Source organism: Fusarium flagelliforme (assembly GCF_020744385.1).
Source record: "Fusarium flagelliforme strain FIESC 12 MPI-CAGE-AA-0113 chromosome Unknown B0J16scaffold_3, whole genome shotgun sequence".
Classification (NCBI taxonomy): domain Eukaryota; kingdom Fungi; phylum Ascomycota; class Sordariomycetes; order Hypocreales; family Nectriaceae; genus Fusarium; species Fusarium flagelliforme.
In genome coordinates, this window is record NW_025763505.1 from 2,881,296 (window position 1) to 2,908,384 (window position 27,089).

Genomic DNA, 27,089 nt, shown 5'->3' on the forward strand with positions numbered 1-27,089 from the left:
ACTATCCAGTTGATCCAACTTACTATTAACGCTCTAGATCAAGAGGGCACGTTACTTGGAAGCAGCGCATGCCGATTTAAATATACTACTAACAAGCTACCATGGCACGATAGTTTCGCAACCAATAGCTTGATTTACATCTTCAAACAGGTCAGGTTCGCTCAATTGAGATGCTTGTGGGTTCGTCTTATTTGTGCTGATCGAGGGACCTTGTCTCAATAATGCAACAATGCCCCGGAATGTCATGCACCCGGCCGTGAGCCACGAGGCAAGCAAGGCAGGCCGATATCAGCTCCTGGACTGTTGAAATCTCTATCAAGAATACAATGGACCCCTGTCTTCTAGTCCAGTGCTTCAGTTCAACTGAAATCATATGCAGGGTTCATTGCAGTGCGGTCATTGCGGTGCTTCGACAAAGCACAAGTCAAGCCCGAAGCCCGGGCTCTGTTCTGCTTCGTCCGTTGAACTAACAAGGGTCTCTGCAAGAGCGTGCAACCAAGCTGTAATTGGATGACCCCTGTCTTGCTAGCCGCAGCATAATGAGCCACTGAGCGATTCCGCAGGCTCTGGACCTTGACACGACACGGCGCAAACGCATGGCATGGCATGGGAAGCTTCCATTCTGATTCACCCAAGCTTCAATGTGCTCCTCTATGCTCCACGCAACCTGTATGCCTGCCGTTTGAGCAATCGTGCATTGGTTGAGGTGGTCCAACCAGACTGGCTGTTCCTCTGATGTCGTTCACCGCTTGAGCTAACAGTACTGGGAGGAAGCATGTATGGTCTGCTTCCACCAAACTATTTCATTCCCCGCCGGGCCCCTTGTCAAATTGGCATGCCTTACAACACCCCCTTTCGTCCCTCCATGTCATCCAGCGTGGCATTGAACGTTTCGTCGCGCTTCAAGAACCCGCAAATGGTCCCTGGCCCGCTGGCTCAAGCGTGGTTTCGCATGGCGTGCGTCGCATATCCATCCTGCTGACCCGACATTAATAGGTGCCAGTCGCCCACCCGGACCAGCAAGCCCATATGCGTGTTTGTTTCAAACCCTCTCGTCCTGTCATTCTTCCTCTTTGGACATCTGCTCGCCCTTTTCGGATGGCAAGGGCATCTTTTTCCCGCAATGCCATAAACTGATAAATTGCCTTTTCTTTTCTACTTACACTCGTTCGTTTGGCCGCTCTGTGCCGTGTCTTTCTGTGCCCCTCGTCAAGTCAACCGGAGATAGGCCAGGCTGCCCATGTATAGGTAGACGAGCGTGCACGGGTCGAGACCTTGTTTTATGAGCACTCATCCAAGAATATGCATCAAGGCATGCCGTCAGTTTATCTCGTCTGACCGCTTTTATTTTTATCATTTCCGTTCTCTTACTGTCTCATTACTCTCGTGTCGCATCTTCACCTTCCCCATCGACTCACATCTATTTGTTCCCCGCCACGCTTTCCACAATGAAGAAACCGTGGAAATCTGGGGCCAATGCTGCTTCAGGCGCTCAGCCTGTTGATATTCCACAGTCTGCTATCCGGGGCAGAATCTCAGGACCGGTTCCCATTTCAACTTCTCTGGACGATGAATTTCCAATTCGCAATCCTGGTACCAACATAGCGACGCCTGTCCAGAACGAATTCCAGGAATCTCAACCCGAGCCCACTCCATCCCGCAGTGATTTCAGGTCTCCAACTCTTCCAGAACCTCGTCGAAACGGACCACACAGTTTCAGGGAGGAGCCAAGATTATCAATCCATGCCCGGCAGCCTGGTACACCAAGCCGGTTGCAAAAGGCTGAGCCATCAAGCAATGCCAGGCATTCTTTTGTTAGCTCAGATCGTACACAGAATAAAGATAAGGAGCGCCCACAACGAAAACAATCGACCCTTCGTGGTGCTTTGGGTAAGCTCTTCAACCGCAAGAAGAGGGCCAACGACAACGAGAGCACTGGAAATACCGACTCAGAAGCCGGTTCAGTGCCAGTACGCCCCGGGCCTTATCGCCGATCGACCGGCGGCGAGGATGGTCGGGCACAAGATTCAGTGCCCAGCTTAAGTCATAAAGATAGATCCGCTCCCAGAGCAAGGAGTCGCCCTTTTCCTGGAGCAGAGTCTAAGCGATCTGCCTCACTCCCCATCACCGAGTTCGATCGAGCGTTGAGATCTCACTCTATCAGACCGGAAGACGTACGCGCCATTGAGAGCGCACGTAACTCATTGAGCGCTGACTTTGGTCTAACTCATGCAGCAAAGCTACGTGAGTGTAATCTGGCAGGTCTTTCTCCGCGACCTGCGAGCAGTCATGGTCGAGAAAGCCGTCAGGATCAACATGACGAGAACGTCAACGAAATCGGGCGTGCAATTACCAGCGATCTTCCAGGGGTTCGACGAAGATCGCGGAGCTTGTCAGGACTCCCAGATGACAGCCATATTCATACTCGCCGGCGCAGTGACGAAATCAAATATTGGAGAGAAAGCTACGATCCTACCTTCATGCACCCCATGTCTTCTCACGTCGTGGACGGCGAAGATGGCGTCACAGCGGAAGCCGATTATGTTCAACACGGCGAGGAAGAAGATTCACAGCAGCAACAAGCGGAACCCTTCAATTTTGGCTCTTTTGCAGACATGAAGCAAGTGGGCAGCATGAAGATTACACATGCAGCGAACATGGAGACACGGATCAACAATCTTGAGTCCCGCGTTTATCAGTTGGAGCAAGTTCTCGACCGAATGCGCGACGATGGCTCGAACCGACAACCACGCCTGGATCCCCCCGACCGGACTGCGCCCCCTATTCCAATCGAAGAACGGTCCACGGCAAAGGTTGTAAACGACCAAACAGATTGGACTGGAAGGGATAACAGGAGAGGGTCGAGGCGACTCGATGGCCATCAAAAAGCAGGCCAAAGAGGAAGTATGTTTCTTGATCTACAGTCCCCAGCCATTTTGGATGACAACAAGGATCGCCCTGCCTCCACAGCAACAGTCCGTGGCACGACTAGTCTACCCAATTTGCTCAAAGATGCACCCGAGACTTTCACGATGGATCACTACACAACACTTCTGGCTTTAATTCATACCGAACGTTCCGCCCGACAAGCTTTGGAGACTCAAGTCAGGACACTTGGTCACCAACTAAGCATTCTATCGAATTCGGCAGCTATGAACGGCGGGTACGACCCCCCTCCGACGGCGAAGTCCTTTGGCGACAGATCGGCGTTTGATCACGACGACGATGATGATAACCTTGCATCCTTGGCGATCATCACGAGATCGCATAGCCGACACGTCGACCCTGAAGATTCGGGTATCGGGACTGGCCATGGCGACGACAGCGAGTACTCCGATACATTTGAGACTCCTCGTGAAGAGAGTGGACATAACTTTGGCGCTTTTGGTGAAGACCTCGATAGGGAAGACCAGGCACAAACAAAGGCGGCACGGACGTTGTCTTTATCACAATTAACCATGGGCAGAGGTACTCAGAAGTCTTCGCCGCACCTTCGTCGGGTCATATGACCAGTCACTGTTCTGAGCAAGCCAGGTTGCACTACAGAACCACATATATCTTACCTTTGCTAGCGATACCCATTGTACGATATTTGGTTGCAGATGACTTATGAACTTTAAGGCGGCATTGCTTTCGAACCTTTCGTTTACGCTCCTGCGTATCCTCACCACCCACCACATTCCTTATAACCATTTACTTACGTTTACTTTTGTCTTACCGACCGTTACAGTGCAGCGCACTGGAAGGCCTGGACGTCTTTCTTGTTATTTAGTTTATCTTGCTTTAGAGGCCTGCCCACTTTTGGGTGTCATAGCTTGGCGTACCGGGGAAATTTTGAAGGAACAGCGTCATGTCGCTTTGACTCAGCGAGTTGAAGTCATCAGTTAGAGATAATAAACTGAGAGCCAAAGAGTCATCATATTGACACAATCAATTGTTGAAACATAAAGACGATATATCTTGCAGTGCATGCATGTCTGACTATAATGTATGTCATTGCTTTGTTACTTCTATTTATATACCAGTGTATAAACTTCACGGATGATGATCGTCCTTTATTCCCCAGCTTCCCACCAATGCCATTGACTTCTCATCACCGGGCGCAAGTCTCTCATCTTCAAGGGTATCAGACAAGCAGGTCCAAGGATCTCTGCCACCTCCCCATTTCAAGAGGTTCTCTTTCAGCCGCTCTCCATTCTCACGGTTGAGGGCGCCACCGTTCTCGCCCGCTTTGAAAACAACACGCCAAACACGCTCAGCGAGAACACGGTCGAATAGATAGCTATAGTAGGTACTGCCGTAACTATGCAAGTGGCCAAAGAAGCCCTGCCAGCAGGTACTTGGCGGGTCCCGGGGGCCATGAGCAAAGCGAGATTTGATATCATGAAAGATAGAGGTTGAGTCGAAGCCCGCATCTTCGATAGTCGAAGAGTGGTATGCCTGGTCTACCATTGCAAGTATGATTTGGTTCTCTGTTTCCATACCCTCGAAACGCTTAGTTAAGCCAATTCTTTCAGCGACTAGCTCGTATGGTAAGGCTCTATCTGATTTCCAGTGGCGCGCAAACAGAGATAGAACCGTAGGGTCGGCAGCGAAGTGCTCCATGAGCGTTGAAGGCAGCTCGGCAAAATCAGTTGCACAACGAGTGCCAGAGACATTCTGAAAGCTGGTTCGTGCAAGGATAGAGTGAATAGCATGTCCCATTTCATGGAAAAGAGTCTCAACGGACTGGTAAGAAAGCAAGGATGGTTCTCTAGAGTTCTCGCTTGGGAGGAAATCACACACAAGCGCGATTGTAGGCAGCTGCTTAAGCACGCCGTCCTCTTTCGAAACCTCCATACCGTCATTGGCTGCTAGCTCTGGTGACTCAAAGCTTGGCCCGTTGCTATCATAATCAGCAGCAATCTCTGCGACCTCATCAGGTAAGATCTCTCGAGAGCATCTCACTGTGAAGTGAGCAGGATTGCCAGACTTCTGGGGGCGGTGAAATAGATCGCAGTAAAGGACGGCAATTAAGTCGCCTTTATCGGTAACGACATCGAGTCGCTTAACTTCAGGGTGCCATGTTTCTCCGGGCAGAGTTTCTCTTAGAACAAGACGAATACCGTAGAGGCGATCGAACAGCCGTGAGAGGCCCTGTATCACTGTTCCGACAGAGAAGAATGCGCTTAGTTGGTCTTCTCGCCGCTGCCGAGATCTTAGATCGACTCGAATCTTTTCCATATAGAAGTCCTTGTCCCAGGCTTGAAGCTGAACGTCTGGGAGATTGAGTCGGTCTCGCTTCTTTGCGATCAGTTCTTGTAGTTCGGCTTGGATTATAGGAGTGTTATTGTCTCTCAGAGCAAGTAAGAACTCCATCACAGATGTGGGCGTCTTAGCCATCATGCGGTCCTTGAGAGCCATGTGGCCATAGCTTTCAAAACCGGCAAGCTCTGCAAGCTCGCCTCTAAGCTTTAACATAGCCTCAAGGTACATTATTGTCTCCTTAGAGGCTGTTCGTTGGGCCAGATATATCTCTTTACGAGTATCTTCATCGTGTACGCTCTGAAGCGCTCCAATTGCATCTGAACTGAGAGTAGGAAGTGTGATGTTTTGTCGCACCTTTAGAGTCGCCGCGATCCCAGGATAAAGGCCATAAAACTTATAGGCCGGCAAAGTTAAAGACTTAATCGCAGGTTGCATCCCTTGTGCAAAAGCAGAACCTATTTCACTGATGCGCGAAGATAGATCTACAAATCTGTCTCGTGAGGCTTTCGGTAGGTTGACTGCCGATTTCGTAAAGTCCAGTTTCAGCTGTTCAGCAACTGTCCTCTCTTCCTCTGACCACACTTTTGTAACCTCGGGCATCGATAAAGCCTGGCTCAATTGATCGCTCAAACCAGTCATGGTATTAAGTTGGTTCATGTACTGATAAACCATTCCCCAAGCATCGCCGGCAGCTTCTTGAAATCGAGTATCCGGGTGCGTCATGCGGACGAAGTCTGAGAGGTCGAGTACCCGGCATAATAAATCGCTGAGTCGATCCAGGTCACGAACGACCGTCCGGTACTCTTCTATTGAGGAGGCATTGAGGACCTTCTTGACAATCTTGGTTGCTCGCTCGAGGTTCTTCTGCGCGAATTGGTGGAAGCCATGCGGACTTGTAAGATATCGATTCTTGAATAGACCCTGGCTCTTCTTTAAACTGAATTTGGGGAAAGACCTTCCGGCGGGGGCGTCGAATAAACTGCGCAGGACGGCATCATAGTGACTCGAGCTCGTGGCATGGTTGACTGGAGTGCTTGGTGAGACGGCTTGAGCTACTGCGGAAGCGATAGACTGCCATCTTCGTTGCGGAGGTTTTGTCGTGTGCCGAACACATCTATTGCAGATCCAGAGGCGGGTGCCTCTCGAACGCAGCATTATAAATGTACTGGTAGGAAAGCGACCATGTATCTATTGAGAATGGGATAATTGAAACCAAAAAGTATTTGTGATGAAAAAGAGAGAAACACATACAACATTTGTCAGTATGTGTTTGTGTATCAAATAAGATGCAATAGATAGAATCTTAGATCTGGGTACCTTAGTACTTACTGTAGAGGTACTGTACTGCACTCTTGCCCGCCTTCGAACTTTCCGGCGTCGGATCCAATCGCCTGTCCCTTGTCGCCTTCCCTGTTTGGAATATTTCCGCCCTTGTCGACTCGACTGCTTCGTGCCTTGGTCCGGGATTGAGCCTTAGTCATCCCGATTCAACGCCTGCCGTGCTGCATTCTGAATGGCCCAGCAGAGCCTCCGTCCTAGATTTTCCGGCTAGTTAGTGGTGATTGTGCTCAGCAGCATCCGACGTCTATCTTGAATTCGCGTGACGTCTTTTCTCATCCACCCGGCAATTGAGCGTACAATGGCTTCACGAGTGGTGTTCTCAAGGGTTAGTCATGCCACCTGAGCTTTAGAAAAGCTTCTCAATGCTAATTGATTCTTACAGCGCTCTTTGGCGCCTTTCGCAACCATGGCCCTCGGTGGCATGGCACTGACTCCAGCCACTGTTTTCGCCGAAGGACCTAGCGACCTCAAGGTTCGTTACTTTCGTTCTACATACAGTGTTCTTAAGGAAATATGCAACCGTACTGACTATGTCCTAGCGAAAACCCATTTACGACGACTTCGAGATCCCAGCTCCAAAGCCCTCACCTGTGACACCACCACCCGCTGTTACGCCGCCCGCTGAGCCGATCGAACAAGAGGAGGAGGAGAGGCACCATTCGCCCACTCCTACGGACCGTTTAGCTGTTTATGTTGGAAGGGGACGCTTGTCCCTGTACAAGTACGCTGTTGCTGCTGAGAACAAGGTCAACGAGACTATGGATAAAGCCTTCAACCTCGAGCAGTCTTTCACCAGCACCATCGCTTCGCTGGCTCCCTCTCGCGAAAGCGGCGAACAGCTCATGCCTGGTGCTATCTATGTTTTGGTTGCTGCCATGGCGGGTAGCATCATCACCCGCAATCGCAACATCATCCTCCGCGCATCGCTTCCTCTTGCCCTGGGTATCGGTGCCGGCTGGACGGTTATCCCCGTTACCATGCGCAACATCTCAGATCTTACTTGGAAGTATGAGCAGAGATTCCCCGTTGTTGCTCAGTCTCACATCCGACTTCGGGAGAGCATCCTCAACAGCGCCAGCTTTGCTAAGGCGCACTCACAAGTTGGCGTCAAATACGTCGATGAGAAGGTGACAGACGCGAGGGAAGCTGTTGAGGGCTGGGTTCAGAAGGGCAAATAAAGGGTTTTAAAAAGCGAGTTGAGAAGAGATGTACTATCACATAGAGTTCCGAACACTGTTCATTTGTATCAAGAGCCGGTCCCGCTTAGAGTCGGCTACCGGAGCGCTGTATGTATTTTGAATAAGCAGGTTCGTCATGGTGTCAATACCAAGATATTGCTTGCTAGTTATTTTTCTGCCTATTTGACCACGAAGTGCAGAGCTGCTGTGGGCTCCTTGCTATCTAGCCCTACAACGTTGGGGCATTCTAAGCACATTAGAGCATTAAGAAGAAGCATTGTCTTGTCAGTGTTTTATGATCCATCCGGAAGCACGTTGCCTGTCAGATTCTAATTTTGTGTCTGAGGCATGATGCTGTCAACTTGAATTGAGCGTCCTAGTGTCTTGTTAAAGCCAATATGGCAATGATTTGTCCTTTTCCCCTGGCCATCTATCTAAATATTTTAACCTCAGGGCTCTATATCCTCTCAGCCTGAATCCTGAACTCCGTAAATGCGAATCTAAGTTTTGTAGTAAGCCGTACGCCATCCGTCGTCCCTTTTTCACCATACTCAGTAGTTCCCCTAAACGGCCGTAGCAATTGGTTCGGGCTCCGAGGCCTTGACTTGCTTCGCGGGTCTGCTATCGGACATCTTTCTTTTGCGTTTTTGTTCCTTTCCTTGCTCTGGTCTGATTGATTGCGCGTTGGCGGCTGCGTTAGCCTTAGCCGCCGCCTTCTTTGCGGCTTTTCCCTGAAGAGGCTGATCGAGACCACGCTTTTTGTCGATAGCGGAAGCGGCCTCAAGATACTTGTCAAGCGACAGCGCCTCGCAGATACTCTTGTAGTTCTTAGACTGATTGACAGGCTGATGAGACTTGGATTTTCCGGGTATCATATTCGAAAGAAGGAACTTCGTGTTGCCGAAGCGATTGTCGACATCAATGGCAGTCTTGACATATTGGTCGACAACTTCTTCCCAAGGCGCCATACCACCATCGGCCTTGCTCCTGAAACAGCTAGGGTTTTTCTCGGCAGCAACTGCAATCATGGCACCGTCCGCTCCGAACTCTTCGGCGAGCTGAAGACCATGGTCCCGACCCTCAACATCTCCATTTACCAGACAGGCAACACCATACTCATGACAGACTTCTGCAATCATACGTAACTGTCCACGGATAGCCCGCTCTCTGGGCCTCATAGGGGTCGTGCGGCAATGTATGGTTAATCCTGTGATGCCGGTACTGCAAAGCTGACGGACGAGAGCTTCGGTTTCGGCAGCAGTGTCGAGAAGTCTGATCTTGACGCTGATTCCGATTTCAAACTCAGGGGTGATGTTCTTCACAAGAGCCTCAAGAATGGCGCAAAGCTTGTCGGGAGTCTTGAGAAGAGCAGCACCCATGCCTCCGCTGGTGCTAAATGGCTTTGGGCAGCCAGCGTTGACATCGATGCCAGCAACATCTGCGGCTACCAACCTAGCGGCTTCTACTGCACGATCGGGATCTGAGGTGCCAATCTGAAAGATGAGCTTATCCTTTTCAAGCTCGGGATGTAATCTATAAATGATGCTCTCTTTGGCATCAGGAGGTGGATCTTTCTGTCCATGGGAAGAAATACGGAACCACTCTACTGTCTTAGACGCTTCGTCGAAGCGTCGAGTTGTTCCAATCATGGAATGATCAACAGTCTCTGGTCCTGTTATGTATTGTTAGTGGTCTGGTTTCCTTCTCGGGCTATGTGACTTACCCCAGACAAGATCTGCGCCATATTGGAGAGCCAAAAGTCTCGAAGGAAGCTCTCCCGAGCGGACCATGGGTGCAAGGACAACCTTGCCGCGATAGTCGACACCTCGACGAGGGATAGGTACTCGCTTGACTTCTGTAGCCATGGTTCTTTGTATAATCCGTGTGAGCATAGCCTACTTTATGTTGTTCAAGAGCTTCACATATCTTCAAATGACCTTTTTATAGCAGCGGCAACTCTCATAAATTCTTTAGAGTAATGGGATTGAGGCAAAAATTGTTAATCATCCATCTAGCCATTTCTCTTATCGATAAGGCAGCCACAGCGGATTAAATCCCGATTTCCTGGTGCAGTCCAAAGTTACCCCACACATCGATTTTGGGTCTTGGCCAAGCTACCAAGATGCCCATTCTTACACCGCAAAAAGAGATGCACTTAACCTAGACCTACAACGAAGGATAACGAATCTGGTTCAGTATCAACCTAGACGAGCTAAAACAAAAGATGCCCATGTAAGAGAAAAACTCAGGTGAGGAGACAGTGCATGATTCTCATTTCGCAAGGGCGCTTAGTAGATGTATTTAAATCATGACAGGTAGCATCTAAAGCAGGGACTTTGGTATGTTTCATTAATTAGCCCCATCCATCATCATCCGAGCCGGAGTTTCAGAATCATCTTTAATCATTGACGCCCAAGCTTGGCTCATTACAAACAGCTGAAATCGATGACTTTAATACTCGCTATGTCATGCTGGCAGACAGATACAGACTACGATGCATTATGGGTTGGTCTAACTCTTACATAAGACGTAAACCACATATTACATGCCAACTGGTGCTGGTGCTTTCTTTATTGAGCTAAATGCCCGATACAGAGCCAGGGCATGCGTTGCGTAACTATACGATACGGAACATACCTAATCCTTCAACATAAGCTTTGTGGACACCCAAAACAATACGAGATCTAAAAAGAGACCAGCCCGAGTTATTTTTTATTGCGTCGGTGCTATTTGCTGCCCATCGACGGAGAAGTTACGAAAAGACCAACGATACGAGAATCTCACAAAGCAGGCCTGTCTGGTACGGGAGGCGATATGCTCGGTGATTATCCAGTACCTGTATCATTGATAGGAAATGAGTTGATATGAGCCCCTTGGCATGTACTTCACATACATCACGATCGCTGGCATCTGGGTCTTTGACCAGGCCGTACACTTGACACAATATCTTGATTTCAAGTGCTTCAAAGCCGAAACCGCGCATTCCCTATCAGGCGCTTGTTGGGTTCAAAGCGTACGTATCCTTCAGCGGGGCTCCATACCAACGTCCCGTACCGCACCGTACCACAAGATCTGACGCTGAATTTCCATTGTTATGAAAGAACTGCTAGACAGTCTCGCAGTGGAGGAAGTAATAAAGGGGCCTCCCAGCGTCTGCCCCACGTTCCACGCAGAACGCACCGGTCGAGATGCTAGTACTAGCTCGAGATGGAGGCTTCAGGAAGCCAGAAATAGTGAAATACCTTAGCCGATCTGAGCTAGACTGAGCTAGGACCCAATTGAGGGACATGATGAAGAGAGACATGCGAGCCAGCTAGGGATATGGGTATGTAGCTTTGAAAGATGGACCATGACTGAGATGCCGCTGTCAACGAAGATGATCACACCGGAGTTGTGACGAGTAGCGTCAAGTGTAGGTGGGTAAATGCGACTCCATTATCCGTATTTGTTGTATACCAGACATTGGACGTTCCGATACTTTGGGTGGATGCTGGGATTGGATTAGTACCTAAAAAGAGCTACGGCCATAGCCGACGGTTTCTTTTTAGGGGACGCGCCCGTGATGGAATGTTTCAGCCCGGCACTCACAAGCCACGAGCGAACCCGCCGTTGCGGCGCGGCCTCGAGTTTTTTCCTTCCTTGGGTCTGGACAAAGCAAATATAACACACGAGGGAGGCTGCCAAATTAGGAAACCCTCAAAGGTGGCAGATCTGCTACAGTACGTATTTGACTTGACCGTCATCACTCGGTACAACCAGCAACAGCTTGCGCAACCAAGGAGGTCGATCTGGCACTAACACGGCCTAATGAGTGTGAGTGGAGGCTGGTGAGTCTGGAGTGGATGGGGAAATCGAATTAAGGGTCTTGTTCTGTACCTTCACAATTTCTACTATCAAGGATGATAGCTTGGCTGTAGAAGCATCAGCAGATATCTTGACGCTGTTGAAGAAGCTTTGAGCGCATGACACATGGAGATCTCTGATACTAGTAGAGAGTAGTCTGATTTCCTTTTAATGATACTTTGGTAGGACGCCATGATTGACCGTAACCTGACACCAAAGTACCTCGCACTACTGCGTTGGAGGAGAACTACTGTACCATTACACTTTTGATCCAACGGTTTGATCATCTCCAACCATCCAATATTGTCAGACGCGGTATTAAAATAACTTGTTCCTGTGCTGCGCTACGCTACGCTGCGCTGGTGCAATTTAATAATACTGACACTCGCTGGAGATCTTATTCTTGCCTTGTTGCCAGGCAGCCCAACCAGGGACCACTCACTGCCCGTTTTATGTTGATCCCTGTGACTCTGAAACTCCCCTGGATCATCGTAGAGTCAAACCAAGCAAAGCACACGACGCTCCCGCCTCCCCTCACTATACCTTATTACTTCACCTCACTTTTTCTTACCTCATCCTTTACTTTCCCCTCTGCTCCCTCCCTCTTTCTTGGCTTGGTACTTTCCATCCCTCTGTGTTGTGCTGGTCCTATCGCAACGCACTGTCTTACTGCAGGTATTCTACAACTCAGTGCAGCCGGGCCTAATCTCTCGTCCATTGCACGGCAGACGAGCCATTTCCTCTTTACGTACGTACAGTCGGAGGGTAAACTCAGAGGACCCTTCTTGGCGGGCTCTCCCTCCATCATCCCTGCCCTGCCCTGTCCTCTCCCCTGCTGGTTCTATCCCCTGGCCTTGCCCTGCCCTGCCCTGCTGCTACTGCTGCTGCTAGCTCTCCGAGGTGGTGCCCTGGCGACAAAGGAGAACTGCCTGTGCATTGCATCCATTGTAGCGCTGTGTAAGTTCTGGGCTGACTCTGAGGGTGTCTAGGTGTTGCCCAACGGGTACAGTAGATCCCTACTGTAACATTCGTCAAGAGGGTGGTTGTACATAGGTAGTCATTCACACAGCAATCTGGGATTGGCTGTTGCCCTGTTTGATCTGTCTACGAATCTTTGTGCACTTTCTTTCTTTTTCCCTTTTCTCTCTTTGTTATTCTATTTTGGCTCGAACTGGAGGTCTGCATCGTAGCAGCACACGACGCCTCAACTCAACTACTTCCCCGCCATAGGTACTGGGCCTTTAACAAACATCCACCATCCACATCGCAACAGCTACCAAGGTAGGTACCTTACCTTAGCTCCGCCTCACCTCCCCCTCCGCTCACGATTGCTTATCGCAGATATCCCCTGATCTCACAGCGACCGAGCCTTTGTCAGATACCGCTACAACAAATACTTCCAACGACGATACGGTCGACCTTCCTTGAATATTAGCCGACCTCCAAGCGCCGTCTACAGTGCCATTGCCCGTCTACACCATCCCCACATGCCTACCAGTTGATCCTCGTGTCGCCAGAAACAAGCCAGCCTCATTGGACGACTCCACTATCTCTACTGCTCCGGTACCGTCCTGTAATCGTTCCAGCAGAGGTGACAGCGACAAGGAACCACGTTCCTCTGCTCCTGCAAAAGACCTGGGGTCTCTTGTCTGCTTACTACCTACATATTCTCATCGCTTCGTTACTCCTCGTTGGGTCAATGACAGTATACTAAGCTTGAGCCTTTCACTACTCCGCCATTGCATCCCTCATGGAGAACGATATACCTACCATCCAGGCCCCTGATGGGCGCTCTTCAAGGCGAGACCGCCTTATGGGCAAGCTCTTTGGTGGTAAAGACCGCAAAGGAGATGAAGCGCGCTCCGCTGCCAACGTCGAATCATTTCTTCACAGCTCCTCAGATAATCTTACAGTCACAAACCCTCCCCCGCCTCTCCCGCCGTCTTCGCTTCCAAAGCTAGCCAAGCTCGACACCACATCGATCTCTCGTTACCCCCAAGCTTTAGCTGTCAATCATGCAGCTCAGCAAAACCGTCCTCTCGTCGCAGGCGCACCGCGGCCAGATGCCACCAAGTCGCCGGGACGAAGCCCACGGCCCAACAAGAAGGGCCTGTCAGTGAAATTCGACGATACCGCCCCCGAGGTGATCGGTGAAGGAGGAGATGAGTCCGAGATTCCAACTCAGGAAATCTCCAAGCGCAAAGCGTCCCGACCGAAACCACAGCAAGCACCACAACCACCACAACCACCACAGCCACCAGCACATCGCAGGGCCCCAATGCCGCCAGGACGTCCTCCTCCCCCCGACTCAACTGGACCTGGCTCGCCCGTGGACGAATTCCGACCAAAGTCGTTATCCAGAACCCAGACAGGTTTCTCCTCCATTTATACACCTGCGTCGGACGACGAGTCTGACGCTGGAGCAACACATAACACCAATCCAGATGAGCTTGTGTCGCCCATCTCCGCACAACAGACACTCAGTCCAGCAAAGGCGAGGTTTCTGGGCCCAGCAGCAAGACAAGATGAGAACAGACGGTCGTACATCGAGATCCACTCTGCGCAGCAGCGTGAAGCCGAAGGCAGAGTCTTTGCTGAAGCTGCCCGCGTTGCTAGTGCGACATCTGCGTCTTCCCACAACTGGGACGACCCTCATTCTGCTACCCCTCTTTCAACCTCCCCTGTTGAAGCTCGAAGACGAGGGCCTCCGTCCCCAGAAGTTCAATCTGCGAAACCAAGTCTCGAATATAGTCCTGCGGCTTCTGTTCATTCCAATTCTTCGTCATATTCACCGCCTGCACCTGCTGCCGCGATCCCGGCTTCTACTTCAGGTCCATCTCCGGCACCTTCTGGGTCTCCCGCTGCGGCTCCCACTCTGGCCCCTGCTGCATCTGCGACCTCAACTCCAACCTCAGAAGTCAACCAACTGTCACGGCAGCCAAGCATTGCGCCACAGCGTGCTCCTCCTATGATGGCATCCAGAGCATTGTCTGTAAGAGTTGCCGATGGTACCTCTGCAGCTGCTGAGCAAGCTCTTGAGATCTTTACCACTAGAACAAGCCATCTTTTTGAACTTTTTCGACTGCATGCGGAATCCATCAAACCTTTGTCAGCTTGTTCATTGATCGACTTTGGCCGTGCTGCACTGTGGTGGTTTCTCAAAGGTCGCATGGGTCTGGAAGTTGCCATCAGAGAAAGGCCCAATTCTCCACAGGGCCAGATGCAAAACGACAGAGATCGTCAACAAGCTTATGCTAACTTGGCGAAGGCGTTCTGGCTTTCCGAGCAGGTTGTCCCTGAAGTTGCCCAAACGCAGGGGGTAGAGATTGACTCCGAAGTCACCGACGTTAGTGTTAGTCTGGTTTCAGCGCTTAAGAAGCTGGCCATGTCTATGAAACGGAACGGATTCTTGCCCCCTGAAGATGCATTTTTACCGCAGAGCATCGACAAGTCGATTTGGGTTGAATACCCGCCTCTCAGCCAGGATATGATAGCCTTGCTCTCAGGCAACTGGGCTTCGGGTCTCACTGCGATGACTAGCCCCATGTCCAAACTGAGGCTATTGGATTCCTTACCCGTGGGAGATACTGCCGAGAACTTCAACTATGGACGAGTGCAAGCCGACGCCTATCTCATGGAGCAGGGCCACGAAGATCAGAAATTCTACTTCCCCTGTCTGCTTTCGATGGTCCGACCACAGAAGTCTACGGGACTTGTCTTTATCTTGACCAGCCAGAATGGGCACGTACAACTTGCTATACAGGAAAACAAGAATGTCGGTCCTGTTTGGGACGATGTTCGCTGGCGAAAAGAAACATTTACTGTCGATATTCGGTTGCGACGTGGCTTCATGTTAACCATTCAGTTTACACAACAGGACTTCAGAACTCTATGGAACATGTATGACTTCGGAAGCAAGGTCAATAACTCACTTTATCCTCGTAACGACGAGAGTATGGTGTTCAGATCAACCTTGCGGTCATTCCAGGTGATGGATGTCGACCCCAACTACCGTCAATTTCCTAAAGAGCCAACACCTTATTGCGAGATCTCGCTCTTCGAAAAGATTTATAAAGAGAATGGACCTGCGGCTACCCGTACATGGCATCTTGGTTTCCGAATTGCCGTGGTAACAGGGCCCAAGACAAGAACGCTAAGCGGAGTTCAGCATGTCTATTCCCCAGCTCAGCCTGTTCAGTTTGGTTTCTTCCGCGGTGATGGCGATGCCCCCTCGTTGGCTATCAAGTACGAGAATGGGAAGTCAAAAGGCCGCATGGTAATGGTCTTTAGTGACGACAAAGCGAGAATCAAGTTCCATTCCATCCTGACTGGAACAGCTTTGGACCACGACGAAAAGATATATGCGGACGTGCCCCTCAAAAACTTCTCAGTAGCCCAGAGTCTTCGGGAGCCTCTTGGCATGGCACCTTTCAGTCGTATGCCCTGGAAAGCTGTGAGGGTCGTCAACGACGAATATGGTGGGGACATGCCACCAACAGTATTGGCCGACCACCTCAAGGTGGTGATAGATTACCAGAACGGCAATGTCGCTGATCGTATCAACGTGGCGCCTGGCGAGTTGCGTGTGAGACTGGAGGTGAGCAATGCCAAGGTCTTCCGCGTTCTTCGACAGCCCCAGAAAGACATGACTATCTCGGTCTCTGAAGCGCAAGTACCCAAGGAGCTTCCCAGGAACATGTCTGATGCACTGCAACTGCTAAGACATAACCAAACCATCCGAACATTCGAGTTCAACAACCTGAAAGACTTGCATGACTTTCAATATGCGATGACGGGCTTCGAAGTAATCTTTGATGCACTGGCAGTAACATTTGCTATTCAGCGACGTCGTATGGTTGTGCCAATTCACAAGAAGTGGGAAGCAGGCTACACGCGTATCCAAGTGATTAGGAATGACGACGGACAGCTGCAGATTCTGGCCTTCTTCGAAGACTTCCAATACGGCCACTGCATGAACTTCCAGTTGAAAGGAACCGATGTTTATGAGAGTGTACAACGAAGCAGCAAGTCTGGTATCAAGTTTGTTGATGCCAAGTTCCCTCTACCACGACTACCAGCGGACAAGGATGGCGACTACGATGACATGGCATTCGTCTGTCTCGATCTTCCGGACCTACCGGGCGAGCATGACGATATCTCCATTTTATTCGAGAACGAGTCAGGTGAGTGACGAGTACAGGATGACCAGACGTCAAAACCATACTGACAATAAATCTAGACCGAGATGCGCTGGTACAATGCTTGCCCGCCCCGATTAAGGGTTCTTCGAAGAAGAAATGAAGCAATTTAACGCGCAAAAGCGATAGCATCATAATACGCGAGCATTTGATTGGCGAATATGTTGAAATGAGATTAAACCTAGCGACTGGAGCGTTACACGAGTAAGGGATGTTATGACGGCTCAAACCTCGCCGGCGAAGGACGCTTCGGAGATGCGGGTCGTTACGGAGGCCGAAGATAGTCCCTGGCGGAATGATGAGAAAAGTGAGTTCAATGGTAAAGGCTCCTCTTCGGTATACGGAGTCGATCAGGGAACCGAGGTCACGAGAACTCAAAGGATGTTAGAGCGCGGATATGGGCGCACAATTAAGATACCCGACCTGAACCGATCCAGAGGCCTTTGGTGAACGGGGCTCGGACATATGATACCTTGCAGTTTGGTTTGATTCAGTCGGAACTGCTGGCCTTTGAGAAAGGGCCACAATGCATTTGTGGAGGATTGTTTTATTATTGAATACTTATTCAGAAGAGTGACGAACAAGCGGTAGACGGAGCACTCTGCATGTAGATATCATCGCCCATCTAACTACCTAGATCTAATTGGATGGCGGATAGAAAGAATGCAAGAACTGACTGTGCTCCTCTAAAGTGAATATGCAAGTATTTGTTATAACTCGTTACAAACTTAAAAGCCACATTGAAGGTGAAAGTGGCGGCTTGCTTGCTTACAGTTGAGAAGTTAAGTTCACGTGCTGAAACTGAACGGGAATGAGCTTCAGCTCAGCCTTAAGAGGAGGTGGAGGAGGGGTCCATTCTGCAACAAGTTACAGCACAGGAAGGACAGGGGCCGGGCCGAGTCTGGACCTTTCCATTACGTGGGGCCGGCGCTTGACCATTTCGAAGGATGAGATGATTGCATCAGAAGGGCGAAGAGATCCTTGAGTGAGTACTAAGGTATGGAGGAGTCATAATCATTCTTACATGGTGATGACACTTGGAGGGGGTTCTGATTAATTCTCCGAATGCTTGTATAAGACAGGTTTGATAAGTGAAATATCTTTAGTCTGCAATCTGTAATCTATAGCTGCGAAGAGCTGGATTGCTTAAAAGCAACGAGAAAATCGAAACGAGTATGTCGTGCAACGGTGCAAGTGATTGTAGCTGTATTGCTAACGTTGATTCTACTCATCACATGGATGATATCATTCACTTTGATACAGTCAGCACTGGGCTGGAATGGTCGGTGCGTTTTAGCTCTTGTTTCTGACGTAGTTGATGGCCCAGAAGCCCAAGCTACTGGGACAGTACTCGACAGTAGGTAGAGAGCTCCAGCGAACCTCGTTGTAATGGCTGAAAGTTTACAACCGCTCTCTACATCTGCCACTCACACGGTGGAAGAGTCGGCGTCCTTATTCGCTCCGTGAAACGGATATGTCCAATACAGAGATACAAATACCGGGGAGTGTTATTCCTCTGCAAGGTTACTCCTTGGCAATCAGGGCAGACACTTTAAATCCAACGGCCCCCACTTTATGCTCGAAACAGCCTGGAAAGACGCCCTTCACGACGCGGGGCGATCAACTTTTGTTTCTGATTGGGTCTTTGCTTACGTCTTTGAAGCCTGCAGCGGTACACTCGGGTCCAAAGTGGACGCCACTTGCCCATTACTTCACTGTCGCTGGGTAAAGGTGAGAGGTACGGTATGTTCAGTAAAGTACTAGAGTACGAATCTGCCTTGGAAGGTGCCCATAAACGTGGATCGCTCCGTGCCTTCCCTTGTCCGTACCTTCACTGGCGTCACATCTGTCTTGGACCGGGCAATCCGTTCCGTCATACGGCCAGGCTTGGTTACCCATTCTTTCCATATCAATATTCCTGATGTCTCGTCTCTTTCCTCCCAACACCACCCTGACTGTCTCCCCATAGCCTCAACAACTCTTCCTATCTCGTCTTGTCGCCTACTGCCACTCGTGAATCACACCCATCTCTATTCGTCAAACTCCGTCCAAGTTCGAGAAGTGACAGCGCATACTACCGACGCTCTGCCCCACGGCATCCTAATAAATCGTTATATAAATTCTCCGCACTCGACAAATACCAAGGTGCTTCCTTAACGGATTGCCCTGTATACTCTCCCAGTAGTTGGAGCTTTGGAAACACCAACTCGGTCTCGCTGTCTCAGTTGTCGCTGAGCCCAGCATTTGAAAGTCTTGCGAACGCAGGCAGAAGCCACAAATCGAGAAACAATGGTCATGGGTCTTGTCTCTCATGGACGCCGAAGGACAGGCAGCACCACCAGTGAGTGTGTCCTTTTCTAAAGAACTTCCCGTGACGGCCTCGCTTCCCAATCACACGGAGACTACCGCTTCGAGTACAGCACAGCAGCCTGAAATGGTTGGCGCCCTTTTTCAAGACGTCACCTAAAAGCTGTGGTTGAGCTTTGTAGCTTCTAGTTAATTAAAGCCGCCCCTCCGTTTGGTTCAAGCGTGCTGCTCACTCATCCACCTCCCCACTCAACACGTCCCGAAACCTCCGCCGACTTCGATATCGACTTCTGCCCCTCCAAATCTGCACCCTCCAACAATTTCTGTCAAGAGTCGTCATGTTAACCAACTGGTTTTCGCAACCTGCAGGCACGCGGTCCTCGACCGACGACCCTCGCGTCCCCGACGCTGAGGATGACACCCTTGTGATGGAGCCCGATCAGGGCAATGGTGAGCCCCTCCTTCGCTCCAACTTGCGTCGTCTCCCTCAATGGCTGAGAGATTGCAAACCACCTCCGGTCTTACTAACCAGTATGATGTATTGAAGTCCTCTCCCACATTATCTCCCAGTTACGACCGGGAGCCGATCTCAGTCGTGTCGTTCTTCCTACCTTTATCCTCGAACCCCGCAGTATGCTTGAGCGCATCACAAAGTGAAAACCCCTGTCTAAGTCACAAAATATTCGATGTTAACGTCGTTGCAGCTTCATGTGCCACCCGGAGATGCTACTCCCAATTCCAACCATAGATGATCCCGTCGAGCGCTTCGTATCCGTAGTCAAGTTCTACCTTAGTGGATGGCATATCCGCCCCCCGTGAGTGCTATAGTGCAGAGAGACTTCAATGCGCTAGTCGCTGACCATTTGTAGAGGCGTCAAGAAACCCTTGAACCCCATCCTCGGTGAAATCTTTACTTGTTACTGGGATTTCGAAGATGGAAAGCGCGCATACTACATCTCCGAACAGACTTCTCACCACCCGCCCAAGTCGAGTTATTTCTACATGGCACCCGATCACCATATCCGTATCGATGGAACCCTCAAGCCTCGAAGTCGCTTCCTTGGGAACTCGGCTGCTAGTCTGATGGAGGGTATCGCCTTCTTGAGCCTGCTCAACCGGGGTAAGGACCCTGCTAGGGGAGAGCGATAGTATGTTACCCCACGCTTTACATGGTTATCTATATCGATTTCATGAACATGTTATGACATCGGTTCATAGGACTAAAACTGACAATTTTGCAGCATTCTGACTCAACCAAACATGTATGCCCGTGGTATTCTGTTTGGCAAAATGAAATACGAGCTTGGAGACCACAGCTTTGTCCGATGCCCTGAGCTCGATCTGGTCGCTGATGTCGATTTCAAAACGAAGGGCTGGGTTGGTGGCACTTACAACGCTATTGGAGGAGTAATTAAGAGAGAGAGCACCGGTGAGGTCTTGTTCGAGCTTTCTGGTCTCTGGAGTGAGGAGATGTACATCAAGGATGTGACGGTGAGCATGAACACTTGTACTGCCAGCTTACATTTTGCTAACAAAGGCAGACCGGTCACCGTGAGATGTTTTTCAACGCCCAACGATCGAAGCCCTCATCACCTTCTGTGCGGCCAATTGAGGAACAGGAGGAGCGAGAGTCTCAGCGACTCTGGGAAAAGACTGCACGTGCCGTAAAGGAGCGAAATCACGAGCTTGCGACAGACGAGAAGACCAAGATCGAAGATCGACAGCGTGAGGAGGCTGCTCAACGAGCCCAAGAGAACATTGAGTGGCACCCACGTCTGTTCAGGAGAGCTCAAGGTGGCCCTGGCGGTATGGAAGAGGGCGAAGAGGATCTCGAATGGATCATTAACGCGAACGTGTAAGTGCTGACTGCAGTCATTCAACTCATGTCCCGCTGACATTGGTTTTAGCGACCACTCCGCACCCCCAGAGAAGCAAGCCGAGCAAATCATGGCAATTTACCCCGTCATCAATGGACAAAAGTTCAGCCAACAAAACGTTATTCCTCCCCACAGTCCTCCCGCGCAACCACATGCCCAGGCTGCGACAGCAGCACAACCTGTCGAGAACCATATCGACGACAACCTGATCAACTTTGATGACACACCCGCCCCGGTCAAGACCGAGAACCCTCCGACAGCTGAGCAAACGCCACATGATTCTGAGATTCAAGGTATGCTGAGCTCTACAGGAAAGCCAGCCAATGGACCCCTCCTTGACTTTACAACCGACATGAAAAAGGACCTACCACCAACCACACAACAATAAAACGACGAGACGACTTTCAATTATTATCTAGATATGGGAAGTGGACAGCGAGGACTGGCTTTGCTTTGGAACAGTTGGAAAAGATGGAGGCAGGGGCAGGCTATATCAACATCGGCGCGTATCAGGATTAGTTAAACATGGGTACTCGCATCACCCGTTGGGCTACAATGGTCAGAAGGGTTTCAACACCAGCCCTCGCCAGATGACTATTGCAATATTCATTTTTGAGACATATTTGATGAAGGAAGGGGTATCCGAAATGGTTGAATCGCCCATAAATCCTTACATATAACTATTAGAACAACAAACCCAGCCCCTAGAACGCCGTGACCGTGCTATCCATATTGCATTTCTCCCTCCCCATAGTTTCATCTACGCAGCATCACCGTACACATGGCTAGAAGCGACGTCTTGCAGGCTCAGGTGTAGGTGAACGAGAGACACTCCTCTCATCACGGCCGCGCTGCTTGAGCCACTTCTTTGTGCTGAGGGTAATATCGCGATCGAGCTCGTCGCTAGGGTTCTTGCGGTGGATAAAGTTACAGAATCCTCCTCGAACACAGCCTTCGCCGGAGTTCAATCGGCAACAGGCTTCTCGGAAATCGGTGACAGGGCTCAGCTCACAGTATATCGGACGTGCGGCATACCATCGGCTGTTGAGCTCGTCGCAAGCCTTTTGGGCTGATTCTTCGTACTTGAAGCGAGCGTAGACGTTGCCGATCAAGTCTTTTGAAAGTTAGCATTTGCGAGCCAGGCAGACATTGGGGAAATGACATACGATCGTTGTTGTTATCGCAAACGACAAGCTCCTCAAGCTCGCCGTATTTGCACAACTCGCACCAAATATCCTCATAAAAGGCGTCGAAGTGGTTCTGGAGCTGAGAAGGGTTCATTCGGTTCTTGGGATCGTATGCCGGGTTTTGGTACAGGTTGGGCATAAGAATGGTTTGACTGTAGGAAGGCTTGACGTGCTTTCGAGAGCAGCGATCGCCGTGACGACAAGCGCCGATTTTCTGTATGCGCGCGCATGGAGTCAGTTATCTGAAATGTTGCGACATGAGACGCGTTTGGGAAGAACTTACAAAGTAGAAAGAGCAGTTGACTTTGTCAAGCTCGGTACCGAAAATAGAAGCAAGAAAGTTGGCCATGTTTGCGGTTCTGTAGGAGAAAGAACGAAATGCGGCGACAACAGAACGGATTAGATATTGAGAGGTGGTGATGGAGACTTGGAAGTTTTGAGGTCAAGCATCAAAGTCCAGTTGCCGTAACGCAAGGATGCGAAGTTGAGATCACGTGTGGCGCGACCAAGTGAAAGCTTGGTCAGCCACAACGCCCGCCACATGGAAACCTCCAGCACAGCCAGGAAATGGACCACTAGGATTGCATGTGCAAGAGAAATGGAAGCTGGTCAAGCGAAGTGGAAGATTCCTGTGTGGAAATGTATGTTACAGGACCGTTTATCTCATATGATACGTTGTAATTCTATATTTCTTACTACTGGTTTTGCTTGTTCCAATTGATATGATACAAGCGTTTGATTAGCTGTTATCACTCTCCTAGACGAAATGTTTATTAGTGCCGTTGGTACAGTAGGCTTGGGCTTTGAGAGGCCCGTTCGGTTGGCTAATCGGAAGCCTTTGGTGGAGCGAAGAGCTTCCCCAAACCTTTCTCGTTTTAATTTCGACAGGGTCCTTGTTTGTAGGGGACGGGAGATGGCGCAAAGACCAGCTGCAAGAGAGTCTCCTATAATTCTATTCCCTAGTATACGACCTTGTTTTCTCGATCCTACATACCTAGAACGGCCTTGTTCCTTACAGAAGACGATATTCGCTTCTGTCCGAGGTAATACGCTGGGAAATGACTGCGATATCGTAACATTTCTGCTCTCCTCCGCGATTCTCTCTCCCCTCTATTTATTTACCCTCAGTACAGCATCCCCTCGACCTTGACCTCGACCGACCATGGATCAAGCGGACATCCCTGCGCTGCTGGCGCGCATGGCCAGCGATGAAGATGCGTCGCGCAAAATGGCAGTGTTCAAACTGCAGAACTCGATTAACGATCCGGCTTTCGCAGACGTTTTCATTTCGTCGGGCGGTCTTGTCATCCTCCGCCGACTTGTCATGACATCTGCTGGCAACACGCTCGCTTACTCCCTCCAAAGTCTAACACGACTGTTGGAAGTCGATATGGGATGGGATATCTTTGAAGGTCCAACAGCTGGTGATCTTGTCGAGCGCGTTGTCGAATTGATCGTCACAAACCCCCTGGTCAATATTTTAAGAGGTGCCATGTCCATCCTGGTCGCCCTCGTTGGCCATTCTCAGTCTACTCACCAAAACGGTACCACGAACCGAACTCCAGGAACCTTTGGGTTCCGCGCCTTGAAGCCAGCCGTTGCTGTGTACCCACAGTTCTTCGAGTTGGTCATACAGCAGTTGCAGAGTGCCGACCATGCTCTGTGCGCCAACTCTCTCATGTTGATCAACGCCCTGATCCGAGACGCCGTATCAGACGAGAGTACCATGAACGGCGGAAAAGCCAATGCTGGTTCGGGAGAGGACTGGGCGAAATTTATCAAGCGATTGCACGACTTGGGTCTGATTAAGGCTGTCCATCGGCTTATGCAGAGCTCTGCCCTTCAGGATCTGGCGCATCCCATGCTGGAGTTTCAAACACTAACAAAAATACTTTTGAGGAAATGGCGCGAGGTTGATGTTGATCTAGAGCGGCCGGAACACCGAAGAGCTCTTAAGGGACTTCATCTAGCGAGCGCACCGGAGCGAGTTCCCGTGAACGGCCATTCGCCGGGGCAGGACTCACACGAAGCACCGACGAAGAAAGGAAGCAGGCGACATAATCCGGAGAAGTGGAGGAGATTGGGCTTCGAGACAGAGAGCCCTGCCCAGGAGTTTGGCATGACAGGCTTCCTTGGTATGATGGACTTGACTGACTACGTACGCAAGAACGAAGATGGATTTCAGAAGATGTTGCTCGAACAGGCGGGGAAACCTGCATCTGGACGATGCCCCGTCGCCAGGGCCAGCTTTGCTGTTACCATGATACTGTACGACCACTTCGACGTTGACAAGACGGATCTCGACGATGTTAGGAGCTACCAACTATTGGAATCCAAGGACCACGACAGACTATTCAGACCCCTGCTACTTCAGTGGTCTCGGCTACATACCGCAGGACTACATGCCTTTTTCCGGGTATGGAAACTCACTGGCGCGGAACAAGGTGACTTCGAGAAGGTGGCTGAACTGGTCAGAATATTGGTCGATTCAGTTGTCGGGGGTGCCAGACGAACAAAGGATGTAGCCGAGGTGGAAGAAGAAATGCAGGAGTACGACGTGCCGCGATTACGAGAGCAGCAGATGGGTCTTTTGGAGATGTCATTCGAGAACACTTGGGGCCAGCACCTGCAGCAAGTGAGGGAAGAGCTCAGGCAGGAGGCTTTGCAGTTTGTCAAGGAACAGCGAATTCGTTGCTTGCTTCAAGGATCCTGGTTCTCGAAGCCGACGCCAAAACGAGACAACAATGGCCAAGTTAAGCACCGGCTATTTACACCCACGCCTTGGCGATTTGCCAGACTGTCTCATAATCGGCGATATCTTCACTACGCTGATTTTGAAGAGAGGACAATTACAAGCCCTGGATTGGATTCACTCGCCGAAAAGGTTGATCTCAGCACCATCAGCTCTGTCGTTTCCAACGTATCTGCGCCCAACGAAGACACTCGAAGTACTCTAAGTGACATGATGGGCAAGGATACCACTCCGAAGTCAACCACCAAGATTACTGTCTACAGCTTCGTGAATCCTACAGAGGCATCGCGAGGGGCGGAAGCTAAAGAGCAGCCAATCTTGACGCTATGGCCACTGAGCCACAGCCTGGCTTCGGAGTGGCTGGATGGTCTTTTGATGCTATTGAACCAGGCCCCCATCACGGCAGAAACCAACAAGCTGGTCAATCTAGTGAGTGAGTACGGGCTCAAAATCCGACTCTTGAACGTGCGGATGGACACAGCTTTCGAGGGCCCGGAACCCGGAGCTGGAGTGATTCCGAGCCGGGAGGGTCTGGATGAGGACTACTTTTTTGAGGTCTGATAGAAAGCTAAGCTAAGCTTAGAGTTGTTTCTTGTTGTTTGTAAGTGTTTGTTTATTTGTTGGCGATTCATAATTATACCCCATTTCGTTACGCAAAGGAGCCGATTCAGGCAGGCATAGCGAGCATTGTTTAGATGAGAGGAATATAGCTGTACGTGGTAGAGAGCATAATAAAGGACGAGTGAAAGCTGCTGCTATCGTATCCAGTTTGACACGTTGAGTGTTAACTAGGTGACTTGTCATCAAGACTGCCTATCTTAGGTAGTATCTGTTCCTTTGCTTGAGCAGGTAGCATAGCATCATGCCTAGTGCGTTGTTAACTTCCATACATGCCTGATGCAGGAAGTCCGAGACCCATAACAAACTGGATATGTCAGATGCTTAGGCCGGGTTTTCAGATGGAATCACTCCGGAAGAGATTTTCTTCACCATGTCTTAGACTTGCGTTTTTAGATGCATGAGCTGTTGTTATTATTTACTTTGCCTAGTAGATACTCGATGAAGATCACGTCCAAGTAAGGAAAGTATCTGCTGTTTCTCAGATAGCGGTCACTCATGCAATCTGCAAAGCAGAAGCATCCAGTATGCAATGGTGACCAGTTCGGCTTCAGGCCGTTTCGGAGGACGGGCCAAGGAAAGCGGTCCGGGGGTACGGGGGGTTAGTGTCTAGTGTCAAGGACTCAAGGTACCTACGGGTTCATGGATGGGTCGGCAAAGAACATGTACCTAAGCCATTTGTGGATAGAAGCTAAGAACCATGGCAAAGTCAGGATGATAGGTAAGGAAGGCATCTGGTACCGAGCTTGTTGACTGTGGTTAGGTGTTGATACCGCAGTCATGCAGTTTAGGTTGGGAATTGTTGCATGTAAACTCCACAGGATTTGCGTGCTTTTTGCAAGATACCGACGGATAGCCGAGTCAAAGTCTCGAGTCTCGAATAGTAGAAGGCAGTTAGTTAGTTGTAAGAGGTCGGAGGATTGTGGGTAATCTTCCGATCAACAATGGATGGATAGGATTTTAACATAGTAAGTGCGAGGTTGGATGGAGCTTGGAGGAGTGGATCTGCAGATAGATCGTGGATCATGATGGTTGGATCGTGTAACGCTGGAGAGAGATCCAATAGGTAATGCTGGTCAGGTTTGGTCAGGTCTTTTGGCCTGGTCTGAGTCTAATATGGGCTGAGCCTCTATCAACCTGTATCACATGTATTTTTGGTCAGGTACTTACTATCAATGGCATGAAATACCAAGCACTCAATCTAAAACACCCTCTATCTTTTCCTGCATTGTTAATGAAACTTGAAAAACAAAAGAAAGTCTAGATCAAAGCTAGGTAAGGTAGGTTACCCCAAAAATCAACCTCTATGTACTAAGGTACAGACAGTACTAAGCTTGTCTGGCGGTAAACTGGGGATAGCTGCACACACGTCAAAAGCGGTGACGAGTCGCCTTCCACTTGGCTTGCTGCAACTGGTGTCGCGTGCATAAGCGTGAGGCCCCTCTTTCTGCCACTCAGTACCTAGAATCCCTAGGACGAGAGGAGAAAGGAAAGATGGAAGGAAAAGAAAAAAAGTTACAACCCAGTTTTTTTGTTGTACG

General features: G+C 50.0%; 8 protein-coding genes across 8 annotated transcripts; 5 read left to right on the forward strand and 3 right to left on the reverse strand.

Moving 5' to 3' along the window:
- Window positions 1-775: 775 nt before the first annotated feature.
- On the forward strand, window positions 776-3,509 carry B0J16DRAFT_361977 (uncharacterized protein; the record flags this gene model as incomplete). The annotated part of the gene is made up of 2 exons (XM_046129786.1): window positions 776-957; window positions 1,325-3,509. 2 exons carry the CDS (start codon window positions 776-778, stop codon window positions 3,507-3,509), a joined length of 2,367 nt encoding a protein of 788 aa, XP_045984813.1.
- A 467-nt stretch (window positions 3,510-3,976) lies between these two features.
- B0J16DRAFT_338323 (uncharacterized protein) lies at window positions 3,977-6,522 on the reverse strand. The gene has a single exon (XM_046127439.1). It carries the CDS (start codon window positions 6,400-6,402, stop codon window positions 4,036-4,038), a length of 2,367 nt encoding a protein of 788 aa, XP_045984814.1. The 5' UTR covers window positions 6,403-6,522; the 3' UTR covers window positions 3,977-4,035.
- Window positions 6,523-6,874: 352 nt separating this feature from the next.
- Window positions 6,875-8,048, forward strand: B0J16DRAFT_103713 (apolipo protein O-domain-containing protein). The gene is made up of 2 exons (XM_046121310.1): window positions 6,875-7,060; window positions 7,128-8,048. Exons 1-2 carry the CDS (start codon window positions 6,995-6,997, stop codon window positions 7,764-7,766), a joined length of 705 nt encoding a protein of 234 aa, XP_045984815.1. The 5' UTR covers window positions 6,875-6,994; the 3' UTR covers window positions 7,767-8,048.
- Window positions 8,049-8,329: 281 nt separating this feature from the next.
- Window positions 8,330-9,631, reverse strand: B0J16DRAFT_265897 (uncharacterized protein; the record flags this gene model as incomplete). The annotated part of the gene is made up of 2 exons (XM_046123411.1): window positions 8,330-9,438; window positions 9,490-9,631. The coding sequence occupies 2 exons, from the start codon at window positions 9,629-9,631 to the stop codon at window positions 8,330-8,332; spliced, it is 1,251 nt and encodes a 416-aa protein (XP_045984816.1).
- Window positions 9,632-13,359: 3,728 nt separating this feature from the next.
- Window positions 13,360-16,910, forward strand: B0J16DRAFT_266078 (uncharacterized protein; the record flags this gene model as incomplete). The annotated part of the gene is made up of 2 exons (XM_046123413.1): window positions 13,360-16,792; window positions 16,849-16,910. 2 exons carry the CDS (start codon window positions 13,360-13,362, stop codon window positions 16,908-16,910), a joined length of 3,495 nt encoding a protein of 1,164 aa, XP_045984817.1.
- A 2,242-nt stretch (window positions 16,911-19,152) lies between these two features.
- On the forward strand, window positions 19,153-21,689 carry B0J16DRAFT_103768 (uncharacterized protein). Its single transcript, XM_046121312.1, has 7 exons — window positions 19,153-19,564; window positions 19,662-19,767; window positions 19,819-19,929; window positions 19,984-20,262; window positions 20,356-20,605; window positions 20,656-20,969; window positions 21,022-21,689. Exons 1-7 carry the CDS (start codon window positions 19,453-19,455, stop codon window positions 21,377-21,379), a joined length of 1,530 nt encoding a protein of 509 aa, XP_045984818.1. The 5' UTR covers window positions 19,153-19,452; the 3' UTR covers window positions 21,380-21,689.
- B0J16DRAFT_103757 (uncharacterized protein) lies at window positions 21,578-22,803 on the reverse strand. The gene is made up of 3 exons (XM_046121311.1): window positions 22,462-22,803; window positions 22,158-22,392; window positions 21,578-22,105 (listed from the first exon to the last, which is right to left on the reverse strand). The coding sequence occupies exons 1-3, from the start codon at window positions 22,525-22,527 to the stop codon at window positions 21,777-21,779; spliced, it is 630 nt and encodes a 209-aa protein (XP_045984819.1). The 5' UTR covers window positions 22,528-22,803; the 3' UTR covers window positions 21,578-21,776.
- Window positions 22,804-23,340: 537 nt separating this feature from the next.
- Window positions 23,341-25,491, forward strand: B0J16DRAFT_382778 (ELMO/CED-12 family-domain-containing protein; the record flags this gene model as incomplete). Its single annotated transcript, XM_046131269.1, has 1 exon — window positions 23,341-25,491. One exon carries the CDS (start codon window positions 23,341-23,343, stop codon window positions 25,489-25,491), a length of 2,151 nt encoding a protein of 716 aa, XP_045984820.1.
- Between the last annotated feature and the right edge of the window lie 1,598 nt (window positions 25,492-27,089).

Excerpts from the sequence above, each read along its gene's own strand:
- B0J16DRAFT_338323 (XM_046127439.1), bottom strand. The coding sequence starts at position 6,402 with ATGCTGCGTTCGAGAGGCACCCGCCTCTGGATCTGCAATAGATGTGTT.
- B0J16DRAFT_103713 (XM_046121310.1), top strand. The coding sequence starts at position 6,995 with ATGGCCCTCGGTGGCATGGCACTGACTCCAGCCACTGTTTTCGCCGAA. Across the intron at positions 7,061-7,127 it reads AAGGACCTAGCGACCTCAAG|CGAAAACCCATTTACGACGA; the intron begins GTTCGTTACTTT and ends ACTATGTCCTAG.
- B0J16DRAFT_103768 (XM_046121312.1), top strand. The coding sequence starts at position 19,453 with ATGTTAACCAACTGGTTTTCGCAACCTGCAGGCACGCGGTCCTCGACC. Across the intron at positions 19,930-19,983 it reads GGATGGCATATCCGCCCCCC|AGGCGTCAAGAAACCCTTGA; the intron begins GTGAGTGCTATA and ends GACCATTTGTAG. Across the intron at positions 20,606-20,655 it reads TGTACATCAAGGATGTGACG|ACCGGTCACCGTGAGATGTT; the intron begins GTGAGCATGAAC and ends TAACAAAGGCAG.
- B0J16DRAFT_103757 (XM_046121311.1), bottom strand. The coding sequence starts at position 22,527 with ATGGCCAACTTTCTTGCTTCTATTTTCGGTACCGAGCTTGACAAAGTC. Across the intron at positions 22,393-22,461 it reads TCAACTGCTCTTTCTACTTT|AAAATCGGCGCTTGTCGTCA; the intron begins GTAAGTTCTTCC and ends GCGCGCATACAG. Across the intron at positions 22,106-22,157 it reads TTGCGATAACAACAACGATC|ACTTGATCGGCAACGTCTAC; the intron begins GTATGTCATTTC and ends AACTTTCAAAAG.